Below are 22,480 nucleotides of genomic sequence, written 5' to 3'. Positions count from 1 at the left end.
GTGGGCTATTTAGTCTTTTAGCCCTGCAGGCTTTTGAGTCTCTCAGGGTGAGTGACCAGCGCGGACAGGTCAGCTTTCTCTTTTGGTTATCTATGAAAGCCTGCTGAACCTTCTCGCCTCTCACTTTGTAGGACGTATTTTGGAACCAAACGGGCAACTGTTGGCCTCTAAGCAGTACAAAAAACGAAGCCAGATCCCTGACTGACGGGTTATTTGGCTTGGTGTGTATACCTATTTCATGTGGAGGGTATTGTCAACTGCTTGACCACTACTGGTAGCAAAATATCATATGCACAATAATAAATGTATTAAACATTTACATATTTTCCGGCAGGTACTGAAATTTCATACAGGTTACGCAGCTGTGTGAATGTTAAATGCGTTGACCAGTAAACTGGAATCACTGAAATACTAATAAAAAATAAATAAATAAAAACTCAATACATCACTTATAGGTCTATCGTAAATTTGTTTAATCTAGATTTCTTGTAAAAAACAAAAATATTCAAAAAACAAAAAACAAAAGGGAAAGCATACAGGTGTTGCACCACAATAAGAATCAGTCATTTCATATAACACGGCCTTCAGACAGTATGACAGTCGGAATGATGTTTAGATTTATTGAAGGGTTGAACAACAAACAGAAAGCACGTACAAAAAATATAGAATACTGAACCATTATAGACTAATATACCTCTAACATGCTTCACTGGAATATTTAAGTGCTCCAACCCTTTCCAGCCAAACTCTATAAATTAACTCAAACTGTCTAAACGTCTAAAATAAAAATAAAAAACGTTTTTTTTTTTTTTTTTTGTTTTATTTTCTCTTTTCTCTTTTTTTTTTTTTTTTGGCAAACAGTGGGAATAAACTTTATTTTTTGCACATTTTAAATATGATCACGAATATGACATTTCAAATCGCTTTATTCAACATGGAAATTTCAGGTAAAAGAGCAAGTCTGGGTAATAGCGCACAAAACCACATGTAAAAAAAGCGAACAGAAATCACAATGGAAATTAAATTTATGAGTTAACAGGAATTCTACAGTTGCTAAAATGGTGGAAAGTCTTCATTTGTGTGATTAGACATTGGTGTCTGGTGCCCTCTGTGACAGTTTATTTTTCATGGGATTTATAGTTTATAATTTCAGTCTGTCCTCTTCTCCTCCTCCTCTTCGCCGCTGGTCTGTGAGTTGATCAATTTGTTCTCTTTTTTCCATTTCATTCGCCGATTTTGGAACCAAATCTTTATCTGACGTTCTGTCAGGCACAGTGCGTGCGCAATCTCAATTCGGCGCCTTCGGGTCAGATACCTGTTAAAGTGGAACTCTTTCTCCAGTTCTAACGTCTGGTAGCGAGTGTACGTCTGACGACCCCTTCGTCCAGCGTTACCGAAGGTCCCTGTCCATAAAAGCAAAAGAGGAACAGGAAAAGTAATTAGAACATTAACACTGAGACTGTGTTTATTACAGTGATAGATGAATCCAGAGTGAAAAAACAGCTCGAGAAGGAGGACACCATGACAAGAAACTCAAGTCGGTTGCTATATGTATACAAAAATCATACATTTTTGCATTCTTTAACATGTGTAAATATTTTTCTCGATGATGATTTTTACATATTTTGTCCATTTGTGCAAATATGTTGAGAGATCAAACTAGTTTACATGGGAAACGCCTATATCGATATTTAGCTACATATTTAAACATTTAAACAAGAGATACAATGCTTCAAAACAACTTCATATAACATTTAACACATAGACGCAATGCGTCCAGTTACAGTAGGAGCACTTGACAAAATTGTCCTTTTGGATCAAACATGCACGTGCACTAATATAAACATACATTACGTTATAGATATTTCAATTAGAAGAGCCATATATGAGAGCATTCAAAAAGTAAGAAGAGCTTGCATTATCCCTTCGAGTTTCATGAAATATATAGCCCTATTGCATGATCATCATAATGTCTTTCTTGTGTTTTATACTGTCATGTACTCGTCATAAATCGTATCTCAGTGGTACAGTGTGCGGTTGTCAGTGCAGTTATACGATTATAAATGTATTTGCCTTGTGATCTTGATGATATCGCACAATAAGGCAGCGGGGGACATGTCAAAACTACAAGAATGGCCATTTTGTGATAAGCCATTCGCTGAGGCAGCAGCTCTTCTGTTCAAAATTAGACGTGGCTCCTGCATAACCTCATTATCCAATATTTTAAATGAGTTGTGACAATCATACTTCTATATTTCTTCCCTTAAAAGCAAGTACATATGAGGGATTACACTAAATTTAACAGGAGTGGCTTTCAGTGTGACACAGCATGGTGGAGAGGAACGTATTTGCGCTCTATGGGCTTCCGGCACTGTACAGTGAAGCTTTATATCACGTAGCACGTTCTAGCTCCGTGTATATTAGCAATGAGCAAAAAACAAAACAAAAAACAAACATAAAAAAAAATTATAACATGGACTCACCGTTACACGAGTTCATCCGTTGCATCCAAGGATAAACAGGCGCTGACGGCTTCTGTTCGTCGACCTCAGAGTAGATACATTTCCCCGTCGACCCCGTGCAGTCTGTCTTGCGGTGGTCTTGGCTGAGAACGAGCGAGTGTTCCTCTATGCTAGAGAGGGCGCAAGCAGGGTCCTTTTCCCTGTAGAAGCTTGCCGTCGCGTAATCGCAGGGACCGGCGGCGGTTGCCCTACCATAGGCACCATTCGCTTGCTGGTAAAAGGAGGATGGATAGGTCTTGTCTTGGACACCGGTAGCTCCATAAGCAGCCCCGGGATAGTGTCGCAAAGGGTCTGTGTATCCGGAGGAATATAACGGTATCTGTCCCAAGAACGGCTCCTGTCCTCCAGGCAGAGTCACTGGGAAAGTTGAGTTTACAAAATAGGAACTCATTGGGAGGGCACGGCTCTTTTGCTTGGTTTATGATTTGTTGTGTTTTATAGTCCAAGTGGTTTAGCTATTAGTAGTTTATCGGAGATTGGGCTTTAGGTTGGGGGGGGCTAGGTGGCTATGTGCCAGTGCGGGACAGAGGGAAACCGTACCATCTGACCAGCCACTGACCAATAGCAGCGGACGTGCCTGCAAAATAGCACCCTTGAGGGGGGCTGTGATTGCACGCGCCGGGGGACCCCAGAAAGCTATGTTTTTAATCCCTTCTCCCGCTCTATTCCAAATTACACTGTACGAATCGCATAGGAATTTTAGAACGTTAAATTGAATACATCATAAAATTTCTGCCCCCTCATACAGTCGTCTTGTGCCGTTGAAGATAAAGGTGTCAACCTTCAAGCCCCAGCGCAGGAGATTTTCACAGCAAATATGGTTGCGTACCGCTTTATTAATTTTTAATCTCTACATCAGTGAGGGAAATGTATTTTCACTTTATATGTGTAATTTAGTGACTAGAATCGCACAAATAAGTCACAATAGATACAATTCATGGTGAATTATAAATTGTAAATGATGATGTACACAAACCACATAAATAAGCCTGAACAAAACGTAGCCTAGAAGATGTACTGCTGTCGATACTTCGATGTTTTATATTACTTGGCCTTAATATAAATATAATGTATATTCAAGCGTGACAGATACTGGCAGTTGTTAGCATGGTTATACTAATATGTGTATATATGCATTCTCGAAAGGCGCGTGCTGTGCACGAGCTTTCCGAGTATTTAGTTGTTTTTGATGTTGTTGTTGCATTTTCTGTTTATAAGCATGAAAACAAGCTTTTTAACATAATTTCGCACAAGATTGTAACTATTTTACTTTAATTTATGTTTTGGGAATGCCAGCAAATGGGTCAACAGCATTTCTGTTTTTATCGATGTTCCACTGCACTAGTCTAGCGTGCGTGTGTTTTTCATTAACCAAAAGTACAGTTATAGTGGCAGGGTATCCTGTCGCTATACGACCAGTAAACCATTTGCGGCACAACAAGTGGATATTTTTAAAGGTGGCGCATGGGGGGTTGCGTGCGTTTTACTTTCATTTCGGTTTCCTATGACGAGGATGCTGCGTTTCCTTTCGCATTGCATAGTATTCTGCGAACGGAAAAGCATCTATTGTGTTTCTATTTGTATAAGTAAGCGATGGCGAGAAGAGCCATGTCAACATTTGTTAATTATTAATTAGTAATAACTACCATCACTTGTTCTATTCATTCTTAGTCAACCCTTGTTTGAGATAGTCCAATGTAACTTGGTAACAGTTTAAACACTATAAAGTGTTTGGTTTTTTTTTTCATCAAAAAGCAAATTGTTATTTTTTTATTTTGTTTTACTTCTACTTCATTAATAACTTATTCATTTTTTCTACAGGTATTTATTTTCCTCTGCGAGAGACAGGAAACAACTTCCAACTGAGTGACAAAGTCACATTACAACTTTTCTGAATACATCGGCTGAAGTCACTTTTGTACTTGTGAGGATACATTGACATTTTCGTACCTATTTGGACATGGAAAGGCATGCGTTGTCGTTTAACTTTTCGTATAGTGTGCCAAAACGTCCCGTTAATGCCATGGAGCGTACAGCATTACATTAAGCGCATGTGAGTATGTCATTTGTGCATTATTTGAACATGCAACACAAGCGTTTAACTAGTCTGTTAATACTATATTTTGAATTTACGTTTGCTTTGAATAGTTAAAAACCCTGTTTTATAATGTATTTATTTATGTTTGTTTCGTTTGTTTAAAAGGTTTGTTTGTATAATGTTTTAGTATTTTGTAATTAAATGGTGATTTTGAAATGTATTAATTATTTCACTGATTTTACACTCTGTAAACAGCGAGCCCTATATATATTAAAATATATCAAAAGATAACGAGTTGTCTGTTTGTTGGTTTTTATGCTGGTGTCATGCATTTGTTAGAAGTTGCTTTGTATTTATGAATAAATAAATAATGCTTATCCTTTCATGGTTTATATTCTTCCCTATATGCCCGAAGCACATTCAGAAATATGATATGCTTATAAAAGTTTTTTGCAATTTGTATACTTTATTTTTTATATTTGTGAATTGTGCAAAACACATATAATTTTCATTATTGTGTGAAACATTTAGCATTATGACTTCTTTTAGCATTAGAACAACAACTAGAACAACGTTTAGCATTAGAACAACTAGATTTACACGCATATACGCACTGGTTTTAATTCAAAATGATTTATTAAATGAGAATATTTGAGGTGAAACTAGTTCTATTGACAAATGTGCATGCATTTCACTGTCAAAAAGCAAGGGGAAAACTAGCAAACGTAGGCCTTGAGGTGTGCTTTGTCCTTACACGCGAAAATCAAACTAACGTGTAAACAAATACATCACATTTAGAGAATGAGCTATAAACGTACGCATCTCCGTGCAAAAATGGGAGTCAAGAGAAACCGAGTCTGAAACTGATCTGTTTCTATACGTACTATTGAGACAAATTAATCATATTTTCCTTTTTTTTTTTTTTTAATGTAGCTTATACCATCCGATTTATTCTTGACCAAAAACCCAGCGAATAATATCTTCAGCATTGCTTCCCGGAGCTTTGTCAGCCATCTATAACGAGAGATCTGTAGATGCAAATATATTGGTTTTAATGCTAAAAGAAGGCACAGTGCTCTGCTTCTGTTTCCCTCAATAATGGTTATTATATGCGTTTTGTTGGTCATCATAATAATACGCATATTAATCTTATCGCGCTGTTATCCCATGCAGTTGTTAACAATACTTCAAAAGTTAAGATAATCTAGAATTATCCGCTGTAGGTTCTGTAATATCATAAATTATTAAAGTTACATACGACTGCTATGCAAATAAAAACAGAGTGACTACTTGACTTGAATTGCTCACAAATGATCCAACTAAATGTGCAAATGGGCACATGAGTCGATGAATAAATAGAAACACAAAGAGACAAACCATAGCACACATTCCCTCTGTACGACATTAAACAGGAGTCATTCTCTTCCCAATCAGTCCCACCTCTCTCTCTCTCTCTCTCTCTCTCTCTCTCTCTCTCTCTCTCTCTCTCTCTCTCTCTCTCTCTCTCTCTCTCTATCTCTCGCTCTCTTTTCAGGTTACTATGAGCAGATTGCGCACTACCAGTCCAAATAAATACTTAGTTTTCGTATTATGTTCTTCCTTAATAGAGAATGTCAAATAAATAAAAAGTCAACTTTAGAAATTATTTAGGGTTTTGTGGAAGTTTGGGTGAAAGCGCTTGTTTCCCTGTACAGTGGATTAACATAGATATGTGAAATACTGATATTCTGGATGCATTCCAAGATGTGGTGAAGGAATATAAGCCCTTCGGGTCTGAGTTTTTCTGTGTGCCACAAATCTCTCCCAAACGCAGACACTTCAAAGAGCAGCAACAACAGCTCCGAGAATTTACAACCCCTACATTCTTTTACGTTTCACTGCCAAGAACCCCTCCCTGCCTTTCCTGTTATCTGTGGCTGCAATGTTTGCGAGCTTTACTCCATACAACATTTAAGAGAGGAATTATTCATTTAAAAAAGCTAAACCACACATCTGTTGGTGAGTGGCACATGCTGATGCAAGTTATAAAAGAGAAAGAAACGATAAAGCGCATATATAATGGTCAAGCACTCACAAAGCATGCTGGAGAAAAACATTAAACACACTGACATAAAAAGTCACGTCGTGAGCATACACACACATACACACAATATATATATATATTCACACAAACTAATACATTTTCACTATCTTGTACTGTTAGGGGAAAATCATCACCGATGTTGTCATAATGCAAGACTGACCACTAGATGGCACCAGATAGCGGGGAAATGAAGCCTGTGTCAAGAGCGCTAAACAACTGGCTTACCACATGAATGCTTTAGGGAATTAAAAAAGGGAAATGCATATCGGCAGCTCGGGCCACCTTAATTTAACCCGCAATGATGTATTTGAAATACATAGTATATGGTATATAGCCTATAGTGTATTTACATACAGAGATGTGACATATATACGAGGAATTGAAACTTATTCGAAAAGCGACTGTTCGTGATGCATTCTTGAATTGAATGAGGATAGATATATAGACAGACAGACAGACAGACAGACAGACAGATAGATAGATAGATCATATCTAACATTCAATTATGTTTCTTAAAAAAAATTATGTAATTATTATTGCCCATGTAATATCACCTAGTTCACGTGCCATTTTTGGTATTAAAGGAATATAGTTTTGTTTTGTTTTGTCCTTCAGATGCAATAGCCCATAATTCTTGCTCTGGTATGCGTGGCGTCATGAGGTGTAAAACTAGAGGAAAATGAGCATATGAACAAATGGGCAAAAAGCTCAAGGCACGTAGCAAACGGGCTGGACCGGATAGAATACATGAGAACCGAGAGAGGAAATATGTAAAACAGAGCCACGGGGAATCATTCCCTTCCTCTCACATGAAACTAGCATCTGGTAGAATAACCTGGAAGGTTTGCGCATTTGATCTGGAAGTGAAAGGCGCCCCTTCCAGGAAACTTGGGTATTCAGCATATAGCACGTTTTACACAAGTCAAACGATTTAACGGAGTCCATCGTTAATTATTATTGTTTATCATTATTAATATTATTGCGGTTTACGGTATTTAGTAATGTCACTTTTAACGGAACACGAATGTCGCACAGCACATTATATCTTCATTAAGCATTTCATGTAATAAGTGACCTAGGAATATAGGACTACGGTGCGATTGGTAAATCTGCAGCTCTGTCAAATCTCGCCCTCTCGCCGCAGACTTTACTGCACTCTCTTCATATCATAAATACAGGAATGCAGCAGCAAAAGTCGAAATCAACACATCGAAATATCTGGAAAGGCGCATCATGCATTTGGTTTAAATACACCAGCAGTGACATGAAGAAATCAGATGGCAAATACCTAAATGCTAAATGCGTACCAAAGATGTAAATGAATATTTTAGTTTACTAATAACTCAGCCACGCGTGTACAAAATCTTAGAAGGCAAATATACAAGGTCTCCATCCAGTGCGCATGATAAGGTTTAGTCAAGCTCTTACCTCAAAGAAACGATGCGGTTGCGAGACAATGACAGCCATACCTCTGTTGATAATTCGTCATCCAGCACCAGGACCGAGAGGCAAACCTCTCGCCGTAGTTTTCGCTCGGTAAGTCCTGTTGCTCTTCTTGGTCCCGCCATTAGCACGAACATTGACAATGACAGCGGCACCATTGCTTCCATCCGTTTCACCCGTTTTAATCAATGGGAGTCAGATCCCCGTTTGAAAAATTAGATGGGACCGTAGTGCGTGTCTAGATCACAATGAGACTCCATCGCAGTGATATCCCAATCATAGACGGCCACATTAGCATAGCAGAGCGGTGAGGAGGCTGGTCTCTCCCTGCACAATCTGAGAACATCAGCCTGAACAATGCTCTCAGACACAATATTTTCTGTTTTTGACAAAATATACCCCTCAATAGAGCAAGAACCTTCAAGGAGCACAGTACAGCCACATTAGGTGCGGCGGCCAAAAGAATGCTGCAAAATAACCACTTGGGAAATCATAAAAAGTTCATGTTCACGGTTACCCGTCCACATGACCATCCTCGTCCAATCCCAGGACCAAGGCACTCATAAACTTCTATCACAAAGTTGTAAATTTTCATAAAACAACAAGGAATTTATTGCATTTCTTCATGACTGTTTTAACAGCAGCTCTTCTGCCGTCGCCATCTTTTTCATATTCAAACTCAAGGCAATCCTCAAATTTTAGGTGTTTTGTGTTTGTTTTTCATGAACAAACACTAAAATCCTTCACTAGAAGGATTATTAGTCGAACATATACAACAATTGCCATGCATGTAGTCTACATTATCTGAAGCCGAATTAAAACACATCAGGACCTTTTTATAATTGTGTCATGATTTTAAATCAAGAGCGGATGTCATATCTTTATATAAAATGGCAAAGGCCGCAAAACAAGGCAGATTAGACGTGCTACTGTGGTGGAAAATGTTTACGACGCTATAAACTCCTGGTGTGTGACTTTATAAAGCAATATGTTTTCTAATGGAAGTGTCTACCTCAAGAGACAATGTTCGGTCATAGTTTCAATCTTAAATTTAGGATTTTTAGAATACTAGAGGCATAATAACATACAATAACATGAACAAAATTGTAGAATATAAATTTTTCGGTTTGTTATTCTGGAGTTACAGAATTTACTTTCTTTTGGATAATATTATTAATCTCGATTAAAAAATCTCTTCCGATTCGAATATGATGTATAATTTGTATATGACTCGTTTACATTAATTAAAAACAAAAACATTTCAGAAATAGATGAACAAATGTTTTTCACATAATTGTAATGGTGCACCAGAGACCTGGCAGCTCAAACGAGACACCACATACAGGATAATTTCGCACTGCGACAATAACACATTGTTGAAGATCACAGTATACAGCAGATTGCATTTATATATTTGCTTCATCAAGAAAAAGTAAAAAAAAAAAACAGCGAGTCACTTTTTGTGTTACAGTTTATTCCGAAAAGATAGGCCTATTGTCACAAATTCTTAAGTGCTGCTATAAGGGGCTGACGCAAAAAAACAGACCGATTTCCCATTTTGCTGATTATTATTTGCCCATTTTATGGCATTTCCGGCTTTTTTATTGATGCACTAAACACATTAGTTTACAACCCATACTATAAAAGCCTTCTTTTGGTCACACACGATACAGAACCTGTGACTTCCGTCTACGGGCTCTCTTTTTAACAAGTGGAGTAATAATATGCCACACTGCTCAAATTAATAATAAAGAGGCAATCAAATAATATCAAATGTGCCAATCACAACAATGCCATATATTTAAATAAAGATAGTAAACCTACCAGGCTTGTACCAAATCTAATACGTTACATATTTGTGTGAAACGTTTCTCTCTCATTTTTTTGGTCAGAATTAGAAGCGATCGTGGCGACGATGTTGTCTTTAATTTAAACTGTTAATCTGTTTTCAGTCGTTTTATCCACAACAAACGTATTACTGTTTTCCTCATAATAAAATACTATAATATAAAAAATAAAAAAAATACCTTTTGACCAATTTGACTAACAGAATATTTATCAATGAAGAACCACGGTAAACAAAAAAAGGCTTATAATAATAATAATTATTATTATTGTTATTATTATTAATAATACAACGACTACTAGTATTAATAATAATAATATGAATAATAACCATTAAAAGCACCAAGCATTGCTGGATTTTCAAGGAGCTTTTTTTGGGACGATTTTAAAGAGACATGTATTTTCATATTGAAGGATAAAAAGCATGAAATATCAAAATGCAAGTGTTAAAATCTAAGCCAATGCTACGAAGAAAAGAAACGAAAAAACAAGAAAATAAAATGAAATAAATGAGAAATAAAAGTTCTACTGAGGCAAAAAATTACATCACTGTACACTTCACTTCGTTTATTTAAACACTTCTGCGAAACAGGAAAAAAACAAACAATTAAGACACAGTTCTATATACAGAATAGCGGTTTGTCAAAATAAAAATAAAAAACATAAATATATATGCACAAAACTTGTTTAAAGCTGCTTTCTCCGTTCTGTAAATAGCCCGAACAAAATAGGCCACAAATAAGTGAGCATGTAAACTTAATTTTCAAAAGTTTGATATCTCTCTCCCTCTCTTTCTCACTCTCTTTAAATATTTGAATAGTCTCTAACATGAATACAAGTCAAATACAAGTTACAGTAGCAGCCACTATCTTGACACTGTCTACATGAACTGAGTAATAGTAGGAGTAGGTAGAATCTTTTTTCGTCATGAATTAAAGCAAGTCAAATTGCTCTTCCTCTTCATAGCACAGTCTATTTTTTCTGTTCATCTTCTTTCTTGCCTTCCATTGCTACTTTTCTTCCTCGTCATCCACGATTTGGTCAGCAGCAGGAGAGCAAGGGTCCGCCGATTTATTCTCTTTCTTCCATTTCATTCTTCTGTTTTGAAACCAGATTTTGATCTGGCGTTCGGTCAAGCAAAGAGTGTGTGCAATCTCGATACGCCGTCGCCGTGAAAGGTAACGGTTGAAGTGGAACTCTTTCTCCAACTCTAGCGTTTGATAGCGCGAATATGTCTGGCGACCTCTCTTCCGGTCCACACCTGTGGACAATGTAAAAGGAGCCCATGTTAGAGAGCGAATGGATCCACCAATACTAAAGGCCTAAGCAACAGCAATAAAAAGATCACCTTTTGGATGGATAGAAATAATAAAAGATTTTGTGTATCCGCATGCTGCACGTGAATTGGTACAGCCCAATCTCACTTGTTTTTAATTAACCAAGAAAGAATGAATAATTTGTTTACATTAAAAATAAAATAATAATAATAAAATAATATATGCTAATGGAACAGATAAAAGAACCATTCAAATTTAAGAAAAACAACTTGAAGATTGTAAAGACACCTGAATGTGAGCATTTAAGACAATAGATTCCACATATTCGCTATGAAAAGACACATTGGGGGAAATCTAATCATACGCATGCTGCTTGATTCTTACACATGTGTGGACTGCTTGTATTTTCCCATAAACATTGCTTCCAATGCGTTGTGATTTTACAAATACATGCTTTGATACTGATATAAGTGACCATTTAAATACAGATAGTTCTTTGACTTTTAGGATGAGCACAAAAGAATAGCCCGTTGCAGTGCCAGTGCTTTATAGATGTTATCTATAAAATAAAATAAATTCATTCTTTACATTGTGATTACATTAACGACAGTAAAAAAGATCATTAAAATAGACACATAGGACAACACTTAAAATACAAACAAGTAATTTGCATCTTTTTTTTTTTTTTGTCGTAATACGCATTTGTATTAAGAAACGCAATACGTAACTATCTAGCTAAAATAACTAGGTAAAAAAATTTAAAGGTGAAATGTAAATTAAAAGCACAGATAAAGTCTACAATTACCCTTTATGTTATTTTCTCACATGTCTCTGGGGCGCTGGTCGATTAGACTTCCTCCTAAACATGACCATTCAACAACAGGATCTAGTTCCTTTGCACAGAATCGCCATAGTGCTGTCTGTCCATCTTGGTAATCTATACTGTCTTTAGGAGTTACATTTTTTTAAGAATAATCAAACTAGACTTTCAAAGCCTTGCTCACGGTCAGTGACTTTTTGCTGTCCCTGCGTTTCCGATTCCAGCAGACTGTCGACAAATGGAGACTGTTTTGAGTTCGAGTGCTTTTACAACTTTTTATTGCACTCTTCGGTCGCTGCATCCGCGTCTGACGTCGTATCACTTCACTAATTGAGGACAAACTGTGCAAAGCCAGAACAATTTGGGTAAAAAAAAACGCAGAAGAAAAATGATGGTAGAAATAAATAAAAGTGTGCTTCTGCATTTAAGTCCTTCGTTATTTCGTTCGGTCATTGAGTAATATAAATGATGGTGCGGATGTGTGTCCTCGCAGAACGAAACGCTTTTGTACGTGTTAAAACAAGGCCAACCATTGTATTCTAAAACTATGCAGTGTCTTTGACGCAAAGATTCCCGAATGATCAAAGTGGGAATTTAACTCCATCTGGTAAGTGTGTGTGTGTGTGTGTGTGTTGTGGTAGAAGCAAAGGAGAGAAAGTCTCTGCAACATCTGAAATCCAACTTAAATTAATTAATTAATCCTTCTGTAATATCAAATAAAAGCACAAAAAGGCTGCTGCCCATGGTAAAACAGATCCATAGTAGGCCTATGTCTCATACGTTCAGAGTTATAGAAGCACCCATTACTTATAGGCCTATATGTTTATCTACTCGTGATTTTGTTTCTTGGATAAAAGATGTCGAGGCCTGATTTCGTTCTATGATAGTGTTTTATATCATCTGACCACCAGCTTTAAAAAACGTATCTTAAGACCAATCAAGTGGCTTGTGTTACAACAGACACGTTACGACATCAGTGTCAACATGGACTAATCTGATCTGTAAATGTCAGATTAAAATATCTGAATAGAAAATGTTCACTTTAATCGAAAGAGGCCCAATCATAGCCTAATCATTACAATTGAATGACGGAATAACGGTGCCACGCCTCTTTGTATTGCACAGTCAAATAAGCTTAAAGCTCACTTTAATAGAAACTTCAATGATGCATTTTTCCTAAAATTACATTGGCATTTCAGATAGAACTTCAACGGACAACGAATATATATGCACCAAAAAGTTGGTCATTTGAGAATTGCTAATGAAAAATATATTTCAAGATAATTTATGTTGTTGTATTGAATAAATGTAAGTCAATAAGAGAAGCGCCCCGGGTTGACAGTTGACTGATATGAACGTCGGTGCTTGCGGGGAGTGTCTTGAGTGGCTACAGAAAATCATTAAAAGAAAACTTGTCAGCCTTCTCTCAAATACGACAGTCAAGACTTGTCGTAGCTGGAAAGTGTTTTTAAGGTTAAAAGAGACTATTATTTAAAAATTATACGAATAATTTGTTGGAGTCCTATATTCTGTGAAACGACCTCTCTCTATCTCTCTCTCTCTCTTTCTCTCTCTCTTTCACACACTCACCCACACACACACACATGTACAACACATTCATATTCAAGAAACTCACACTTCCACGCCCAGGAACAGTTAAATTACTTACAGAAATGTTCACAAAAGTCAATCAAAATTTTGTTTCACACCAACGATATACAAGGCTTTTCAAAGCCAGTGACTACGAAAAACTCTATTCTATACTTGTATATATGTCAGTATGGATTAATTTAAACATGCTGCAACATGTACAACGATGCAACAAAACTCTGGCAATGTAGTTAGTCTTGAGATTTACGATAAAATAACATTCTTCTTCCATATTTTTCCTCCCTTCCCCTCCCTTTTTCACAAAACACGAAATACTACAAACTAGGATGTGTTGAATTGTGGTTTTATGGTGCCCAATTAGCGATAAAAGATCTGACGAAAGAGCTGCGTCAGGAAGTTCTTGAAGTTACTCTGGCCAATTTGCGACAAAACAGTTAAACGAACACTCTTTGGAATAATTTGTTTGCGCCCCTTAATCCCACTCCCCACAACACCTCCCTCAAACATACACAGACAGCCTTGTCGTCAAGAAACTGTTCTCACAAACCTGTACTTCTCATCCACGGATAGATCCGGAGGTTGTCGTCGTTGTTCTGAAGGAAGCCTCTCTGTTCTGTCTTACCACTGCTTTGCGCTTTAGAGAGATCGCCGGTGCACACCATGGGCAGACTCGGTTGATCAAACAGGGAGCTGTGCATGTTCAAAGAGACGACCCCCAGCTCATACGTAGTTGGGTAAATGCCTTGGCTCTGGCTGGAAAGACAAACACCGTTGGTATACATGGTCGACAAGGAGGAGGAAGAAGAGGAGACCGGTGCACCGGTAGAATCCGAGCCGTAACCGCTGGCCCGCTGGGAACTGGTCGCAAATGCGCAAGAAGTTTGCTCGGGATATACGCCAGTAGAGAAGACAGAACTCGGCACTTGGTATTTGGAAAACAGTGCGTTCGCATAATACAACGAACTCATAATTTTATAAATGACTTATAGGCCAAGAGCTTTAAGTGTCGGGTTTACGATGTCCAATGATATATTACAGAATTACAGTCCAGATTTACACCAAAAATCACCCCTTTTCCTTAGGGGCCACGTGATGGGAAGCACGTGATGAAAAGTCATCCAATGAATCAAGGCCATCCCAGAGCCTTTTCTAATGCGGAAAAAGGCTGCGCAGCTGACCACCACATAAAACTGTTAAGTTATTCACTTAAAGCCAAAGGTGCCTACAGTCAATACAAACGCACAGTAAAACACCAAAATCGATTGGTTCTTGAGAAGGTTTCTGTAATCACATGACTCCGTACCCAGCAATAAATAATTGTGACCTGTACAAATTTATAAATGAATGCAGGTTGCCCATATTTAAGAATGCAATTCTTATTTGGGTGGCTACCATGGCCCCACACAAATGACAAGAAACGTATTGATTTTTGTATTGATTTTCAACCCAATTTCCTCTTTTCATTAGTCTTATCACTGTGTGTTTTTGTCAATATGACCTGTATTGATGCATCATGTCAGAGGAAGATGCTTCGTCCCCTTACTTAAAGTTTCTGCTTCACAGCATTCCTATAGCCTGAACAATCACCACAACCAAGCAATTTCCATGACGACGGACTGGCTCTGTGCATCCCTAACAGTTTCTCTAAGCATAGGCTGCTTACCTTGTCAAGGAGCTACGAAATTTTTTACGACAGTAATTCACCTGACATGAGCTTAACCTTAATTAACATGAGCTTAAATAATTTTCCCATAACTCAAATGCCCACATTTAACAACCATGATTACATTTTGTGGTAAGAGAAAATTGGTGTAGTGGTCTCTGTGAGTTTAGATAGACTTTGTTCCTGTTTAGTGGCATAGCGTGTCGTGTTACAATGTTTTGGTCTGACAAAATAGTAATGAGAGTTTTCAATTGTGGTTTCACCTGTCGCCGCTCTCTTAGTCATGTAAGTAATAGACTGCACATACAGCTACAAGTCAAGGACAAGAACACGCTGCATGGCTTATCTCTGTAAACATCAATGTGTACTATTTTATCTTAGTTCTTAGTATAATCCCATTAAGCGATTTATGTTTAAACCTAGCACAACATGGTGTCTGGTGACCTGGAGTTTTTGGTTGATGCGGTCCTCGGGACACCAGACCATTATATCTCGGCTTCGAGCAAATGATGTAGAGAACACGAGATGTCACGGATTCTTGCTTTTTAACTTTATTGTGTCCACTTTCTTCAGGGGCATCCACGTTTAAACACTAGAACACAGTTACGAATGACAATAAAAGCATATAGTCATACCCACAATCTTTTTCACCAGTAAACGTGAAAAACAACATTTTGATTTGTAATAAGCAATGGGTCAAATGACATAATTTTTTATTAAGTTTATTTCATTTTTATAATCCTCTGTGCGCATGCTTACCCCAGGAAAGGAAGACAATGAAATACCATCGATTTGAGAAGAACAAAAGACGTGTAAAAAGAGATTCTACAGCATAAATAGGCAGTTTCATGTTGTTGGAAGTCATTAATCACTACGTCAACATCATAACATATAAGTGAAAAACAGTTAAAAGTGCACCATTTAACTTAAAAACTATACAGCTGCCAATGTAATTGTTAATGACAGTATCCTAACAATAGAAACATAAGTTTCACGATAATTATTCCACAAAGAAAGGAGACTAGTTTCAACACTATCATGACTCTCCGAACATCAGTTAAAAAGTAGAAATGCTTCTTGACCTTCGATTTCCCGAAGCTTTGTAGTAATCACATTAGGTATATAGTCATTATCTAGTCCCAGTCATTGTTTCGACTCCTTCCTTCATTGGGTGAAAGATGTTACAACTCGGCTTGACTAAACGGTCTCCCATGCAAACATCCTTACTCTTCATCATTGCCTGTGTTTTATTTTCAGTTTTCATTCTTGGCCATTTTCACACACGCCCGCGCGCACACACACACACACACACACACACACACACACACATCCGTTCTATATTTGTTTTGCCTTGTCGCAGTCTTCGCCAGCTGACTGTGCCCCGGACGCCTGTTCTTTCTCCCGTTTCTCGTTTTCGATCTGTTCTTGTTCAGACTTGCTGCTTGGAAACTTGTCCTTGTTGTTTTCTTTTTTCCATTTCATGCGTCGATTTTGAAACCAGATTTTGACTTGTCGTTCGGTCAGTCCCAAAGCGTGTGATACTTCAATCCTTCGCTTTCGTGTCAGGTAGGGATTGAAGAGGAACTCTTTCTCGAGTTCGAGCGTCTGGTAGCGGCTGTAGGTCTGGCGGCCTCGCCTTCGTCCGGCAGCTGCTGGCAATAAAAGGTTTACAGACGTTAGACAGAGCGCAAAATGCGACACCATAATTTTAGAATCAATAATTGACAGGAAACAAAGGCAACTAACACATATAAGAATGAAGCCCAATCGAAATGTTCATCTATTACACATACTGTAGTGCATCTACATGCAGTTACATTATTAGTTTATAAGTAAGTTTTTGTGTACTCTGGAGACTTACAATAGGATAAAACAATGTACCCTAAGTAACCATTGTAAAAGCACCATCATTAAAAAATAAAGGTACCTCAACGCAAATACATTGTTAGCCTGTGTGAACAATATTGAACACACATATTCATCAAACCCCAGTCTTTTTCATTATCCATTTTCTAAGTATTAGGAAAAGCCGTAAATGCTATATCCATTGTGACACATTCACTGTAGCGAAATAAACCCAAGCCTCAGTCGTTAAATGTTGCAGTAAAACTTTGACTTAAGTGAGACGTGAGAGATCAGTGGTGGGACAAATTCTCACATATGGAAACAGAAAGCAGGGATGGGGCTTTTCTCTTGCCCTCTTCTCTTCCTCTCTCCCACTCTTCTCTCTTTCTATGGCAGGGTCATTAAACTGTAAAGTGATTCACAAGTTTTGAACACCATAAAACAATTAAACCCGCTATTGTCCCCCCTCTTGTGCACACAGGAAATGCACCTTTAAACCTAAATTGCACGGAGGCTTTTGTGCGGCTAGTTTAGGTTTTTGTCACTCTAACACGAACAACACACATCGCAAGTTGGCAGGCTTTTCTGTCTACTAAAGCTCACCTTGAGGTCGCATCCAGGGGAACAGCTGTGTGGGCGACGGACTCTGCTCTGTGTTGTCCGTCTCGTCACCGATGCCCCCAGTGGCGAGCTTGCAGTCGCTATACTGAACCAAGTCGGCGTCTTGAGCACCGAAAAGTGTTTGCCTCTGGAGAGCATCATAACCATAGAAGTTTCCAGGCTCGCCGTGACAAGTTACCGCACATGGACTCTGCTGGTATGGGGATGCAGAGAGCGTGGATGCGCCATGGTGGTAAAACTCCTGAATCTGGGGGGCATGCTGGAAAGTGGCCCCGGTGCCTGGACCGTACACGACGGTGGGTCTTGTCCCCAGGTCTTGAGCAAAACCGCACTCGTAATAGTTCGGTCGTAGAGCATCTCCACTTTTGTATTTGGTGAAGAGAGAGTTGACGAAATAGGAGCTCATTTTTTCGATGCTGATTTTGTGCAAGAGTTTGCTTTTTTTAATGTGTTTGTATCAGCGCAGGAGCTACGGAGAGTGGTCAGTTTAGCTGTTACTGAGGTAACAAACAATACCACAACAAGCGATGATTTCCAAACAACTGAATGACTTGTGATTGTTCACCTTTGTCAAAATAATTTCTCTAAAGCCCAACTATTTAGCTCCCATAGGTACGTTTCCGCTGTAGAGTTCCAGCATCACAATTCCGTTGAAGGGTGCCAGTTCCCAAGCAGTTTTCTGTGATTTACTCGACTGCAGATAAGTAGTTTCATATTTTGCCGTGAGTTTTCGAAAATGTACTATCTGCATCTACTATCAGATCCTCATCCCATTGGCTTCTTGCATCCCCCACACGGACACCGCTCTGCGCGATTCTGATATGGAGGGTGAGAGAATGAAAAAGAGAGAAAAAGAAATGCGAGCAAACACTCAGAGAGAGAGAGAGAACGAGGGAGCCGGGGAGAGAGAAGGAGGGGGTAGGTGGCCGCAAGTGAGAGAGGAGGGGAGAATATGCACATTAATATGTTCAAGCGGGCAAGTTAATGAGAAATCTGCCGCTTTGCATCAGATCAAGTGCATAGCTGCCCCTCCCCCAATCAACTTATCCACACCAAAGCTCAATTTTAAAAATTGTTGATGTACATCTCAAGCAACCTAAAGTAATGCATGTTTTGTCGTTAATTTTCAAAATCTCAAACGAGGTCGAGTCTCACTTTTTGAAAATGTCAGGATCGAAACGCTCAATTTTAAAGGGTGCAAATTTTAATTGGTATCAATTTTAACATAGCATATAAACCTTACTGCAGTGTTCAAACTGTCAAAACATTTTATGCAATTGAGGCGCGCATCCACAATAAGCGAGGCATATTTAAAATTTTGATAAACGTAGGCTACTTAAAAATATATTTACAGAGAAATAAAGATTTCGAAAATATTTGCACGTCAAGCATAATGGGAAATGTGGTTGTAAATGGTTTAACAAACTATAAAATGCAATAAACACCCCTACTATTTGTTGTTAACGTGGTGCATCAAAAAAGCTGTTAGTTTTTATGAGGTTCCACGACCATGGCTGTAAATGCTTCACACCAAATTTTGTCCGTGCGGAGATATTGAGTCATTTAATTGTCATTTTAGCGTTGCTTTCTGTACTTTCTTTCTTTCGGTTTGTCACTATTTAACATGAGGAAATCAGATTAAAATTTTCTTACAAAATCCGATGGAAATTGCCTGATGTGAAAAGGAAAATATTTTCAAAAATACATAAATTCTACCAAATTAATAATGTGGAATCAATAATTACAATAAAAGATTTGTAACTCCAATAAGATTGTATTGATTTCTAAATATCATTTCGTTCTAATCTGGGGGAAATTGGTGGAAAAGTTTTATATTACAAAAATGAAACTATTTTATCAATGATTATTTTAAAGTAGCCTATAAGTGAATTAAGTATTAATGTACTCAAAACACAAAAAACCTACATGACGCATATGATTTAATGCTGCTGTTTCTTGTGATTATATTAAATCTTCATATGCGTCTAAATTACTGCAGAGGTTTGGAAAGAAATAACTCCTCCATGTAATCAATTCAGTATCAGTATCACTAATCCTATTTAAGATGCATATTACTTATAAGGAGTGTGATTTGTTTTTCAGCACATGGATTTTGCACAACGTTAATGTTTCTGTATTACGGGTCAATCTTCAGCGTGGCAGTCACGCAAATCTTATCCTAAAGTAAATAATCTTTCTATAGTATTTTTCTCTCTTTACAAGGACAAAGAGGATAATTTATCTGTTCGAGCGGTGAAACGTATATGATTTGGTATTAGTTAAATATAGCATTTTTTATACGACTTCTGATGTAAACATAAAACCAAAATGCTTAGCGTGAAAGAAATGTGAACTTTCTGTAATATTGTGTTTAATAAATATTTGGGTAAAAAGTGAATCTACTAAAATGTTAATTAATGTTGTGATTTATTGTATATTAAGTTGCTGTTTAAATGTTTCAGTCCAGACGCCATATATTCAACTAGAATGCAACAGATTTATGTTTGTTTTGTTCTCAATAAAACATTTTCCAAAAGAGTTTTGTGTAGTGGTTTTATATTATATTTATCATCGAAAAGTAACATAATTTAAATCAACCATTAAGACATCACATCTTTCAAATTTGGGGTTATATATAAGAACTTGACGAAGTGAATTTGGCTCCATGAATTCCCAAAAAGTCTTAACCAAATAAAATGTTAGTTTTTTATTTTATAATGTAGACCACATCACTTAGTTACTATTATGTTCAGAGGCTATTTCTCTGGTTATTCATCACACAGATTAAAGAATGATCTCAAGTCATTCAAAACTTCCAGTGTGACACAGGGAAATTGTGTAAGCCTTCCTTTAGTCAAGTGTAACAGCACATGTCTGCAAATGTTTTGGTTCAAGTGATTTCCGGTTTGAGGGAGGGAAATATCGCCAACAAGTCTCTTTTAGATGGAACAACATTGCCATCAAGCGGCAATTGTGTGTCACATCTGTAATGAGACGGAAGTTCAAAAGCTAATGGTTCTATAAACAACAGACATTAAAGCAGAATGAGCGAATTAAACGCTCAGTAAGTGCAAATTCAATGATGTAAAGTACTTATTTTAATTATCTATAACAATGAATACATTTAAACGGGGAATATAGGATCTAGTCTTGAGTAGATTTTTTTAATTATTTTTCTTTCAAAAAGAAAGAAAGAAAGAAAATAGGAAAGAAAGATATATAGAAAGAAAGAAAGAATTCTTACTTTCATATTCCATTCACGAACTGCATTACTTTGGAATTTGGAATGAGGTACAGAAATATCTTAAATATTCCGTCCATGCATGAGACGTTATATTCTTTATTTGGGTTGCACTCCTCTAATTCCTTTTATGAACAACTGATATTACTATTAAATATCAACAACTGATACTACTAGACAGAACTAAAATACTGCTGCTGCTGCCACTACTACTATTACTACTACTACTACTACTACTTTTTCTGTGAAAGAAAGAAAGAAAGAATGAAAGAAAAAAATTAATTAATGGGATGAATTCATTGCTCACAGGGCTTAATATTAACATTTCTCAATTTATAATTGATTCAAATGTTTTATTGTGTGTGTGTGTGTGTGTGTGTGTGTGTGTGTGTGTGTGTGTGTGTGTGTGTGTGTGTGTGTGTGTGTGTGTGTTTCATTTCAATTTGTTAAATATTTGTTTTATTTTTGTCATTTTACTTTGATAAATTTGTAATTTAGAAGTATACTTTTGTACGTGTAGCACATATAATAATGCAGGTAACTTTACTGGTCACTGAAGCAACCAACCTGTGCGTTTCCACACATCATAGAACATTTATTTATAGGGTTTGATACGACACGGATCTACAATTCAGCAACTAATACTTCTGCATGTTCTATGTTGACAATTAAAGCTTAACACCTAGCTGTGTTTTTAGGGAATGCAGCTGGAGATTATAATGGAAAGAACTGTTATTTTGTGGAATTAAATATTGTTCTTTAGCAACCGTCTATTGTATCAGATATCACCAAGACACAATCGGATGTGTACCCACAGAATAGCGAAATCCCAAAAGGTTGTAAACAAATTAAGGTTGGTCATCCAGACGTCTCGCCAGAAATCCTTTTGTGTCATTTTATGGCCTGCTATAAGGTCTGTGCGTTCGGAAATGGAACAAAGGGTGGGTGTCGAGAGAACTGGACTCAAGGCTCTCATGTGGAAGTCCAGATCTCGACCCCCTACTCTGCAAGGAATCTGGACTGCTGAAAAGCAAACGTTGTGCACAATAAAATGGCAAATGCAAGACAAGGGGAGAAAAAGAATGCTAAGGCCAGTACCGTGTATGGGCCTTTGCAAAATTCTCTGCCTTACCGTTACTTTGTAGGCCTACTTGAAACGTGTTTCCCTTTTATTTTCCTTTTCCACGTTGTGTTTGCTTTACAACCATTTAGTTCTTAACCTTCAGAAATGTATACCCTATAAAGTTTTATTGCAGTCATATTATTTTATTGCGGCACACCACATTGAATTTCTTTCTCTTTTTTATGACAGTCGACTTCCCATTTCCTCCGAACATAGAGCGCACATCCTTTCTGCAGTTTGTTTCCTTTCAAAACACCCAAATAATGGGCGTTAATGAGTGATGCGGCTAGACTCAAAATATCTCCTCACCCCTAGAATTAGAACAGACTTATGCTGAATAAATAAGTA

General features: G+C 37.4%; 3 protein-coding genes across 4 annotated transcripts; all 3 read right to left on the bottom strand.

The window, feature by feature from the left end:
• Positions 1-326: 326 nt before the first annotated feature.
• On the bottom strand, positions 327-2,983 carry LOC127652617 (homeobox protein Hox-B6a-like). The gene is made up of 2 exons (XM_052138862.1): positions 2,484-2,983; positions 327-1,403 (listed from the first exon to the last, which is right to left on the bottom strand). Exons 1-2 carry the CDS (start codon positions 2,911-2,913, stop codon positions 1,150-1,152), a joined length of 684 nt encoding a protein of 227 aa, XP_051994822.1. The 5' UTR covers positions 2,914-2,983; the 3' UTR covers positions 327-1,149.
• A 7,506-nt stretch (positions 2,984-10,489) lies between these two features.
• LOC127652618 (homeobox protein Hox-B7a-like) lies at positions 10,490-14,688 on the bottom strand. Its single transcript, XM_052138863.1, has 2 exons — positions 14,187-14,688; positions 10,490-11,192 (listed from the first exon to the last, which is right to left on the bottom strand). The coding sequence occupies exons 1-2, from the start codon at positions 14,605-14,607 to the stop codon at positions 10,942-10,944; spliced, it is 672 nt and encodes a 223-aa protein (XP_051994823.1). The 5' UTR covers positions 14,608-14,688; the 3' UTR covers positions 10,490-10,941.
• A 1,151-nt stretch (positions 14,689-15,839) lies between these two features.
• LOC127652615 (homeobox protein Hox-B8a-like) lies at positions 15,840-18,685 on the bottom strand. Of its 2 annotated transcripts, none has more exons than XM_052138858.1 (2): positions 17,751-18,685; positions 15,840-16,954 (listed from the first exon to the last, which is right to left on the bottom strand). In XM_052138858.1, the coding sequence occupies exons 1-2, from the start codon at positions 18,172-18,174 to the stop codon at positions 16,638-16,640; spliced, it is 741 nt and encodes a 246-aa protein (XP_051994818.1). In that variant the 5' UTR covers positions 18,175-18,685; the 3' UTR covers positions 15,840-16,637. The 2 variants fall into 2 exon arrangements, with proteins under 2 accessions (XP_051994818.1, XP_051994819.1); XM_052138859.1 differs by having other exon boundaries at positions 15,840-16,951.
• Positions 18,686-22,480: the final 3,795 nt, after the last annotated feature.

This window comes from Xyrauchen texanus, chromosome 12 (assembly GCF_025860055.1).
Source record: "Xyrauchen texanus isolate HMW12.3.18 chromosome 12, RBS_HiC_50CHRs, whole genome shotgun sequence".
Lineage (NCBI taxonomy): Eukaryota > Metazoa > Chordata > Actinopteri > Cypriniformes > Catostomidae > Xyrauchen > Xyrauchen texanus.
Note: the sequence above shows the minus strand (reverse complement) of the source record. Positions and strands in the feature narration are given on the sequence as shown.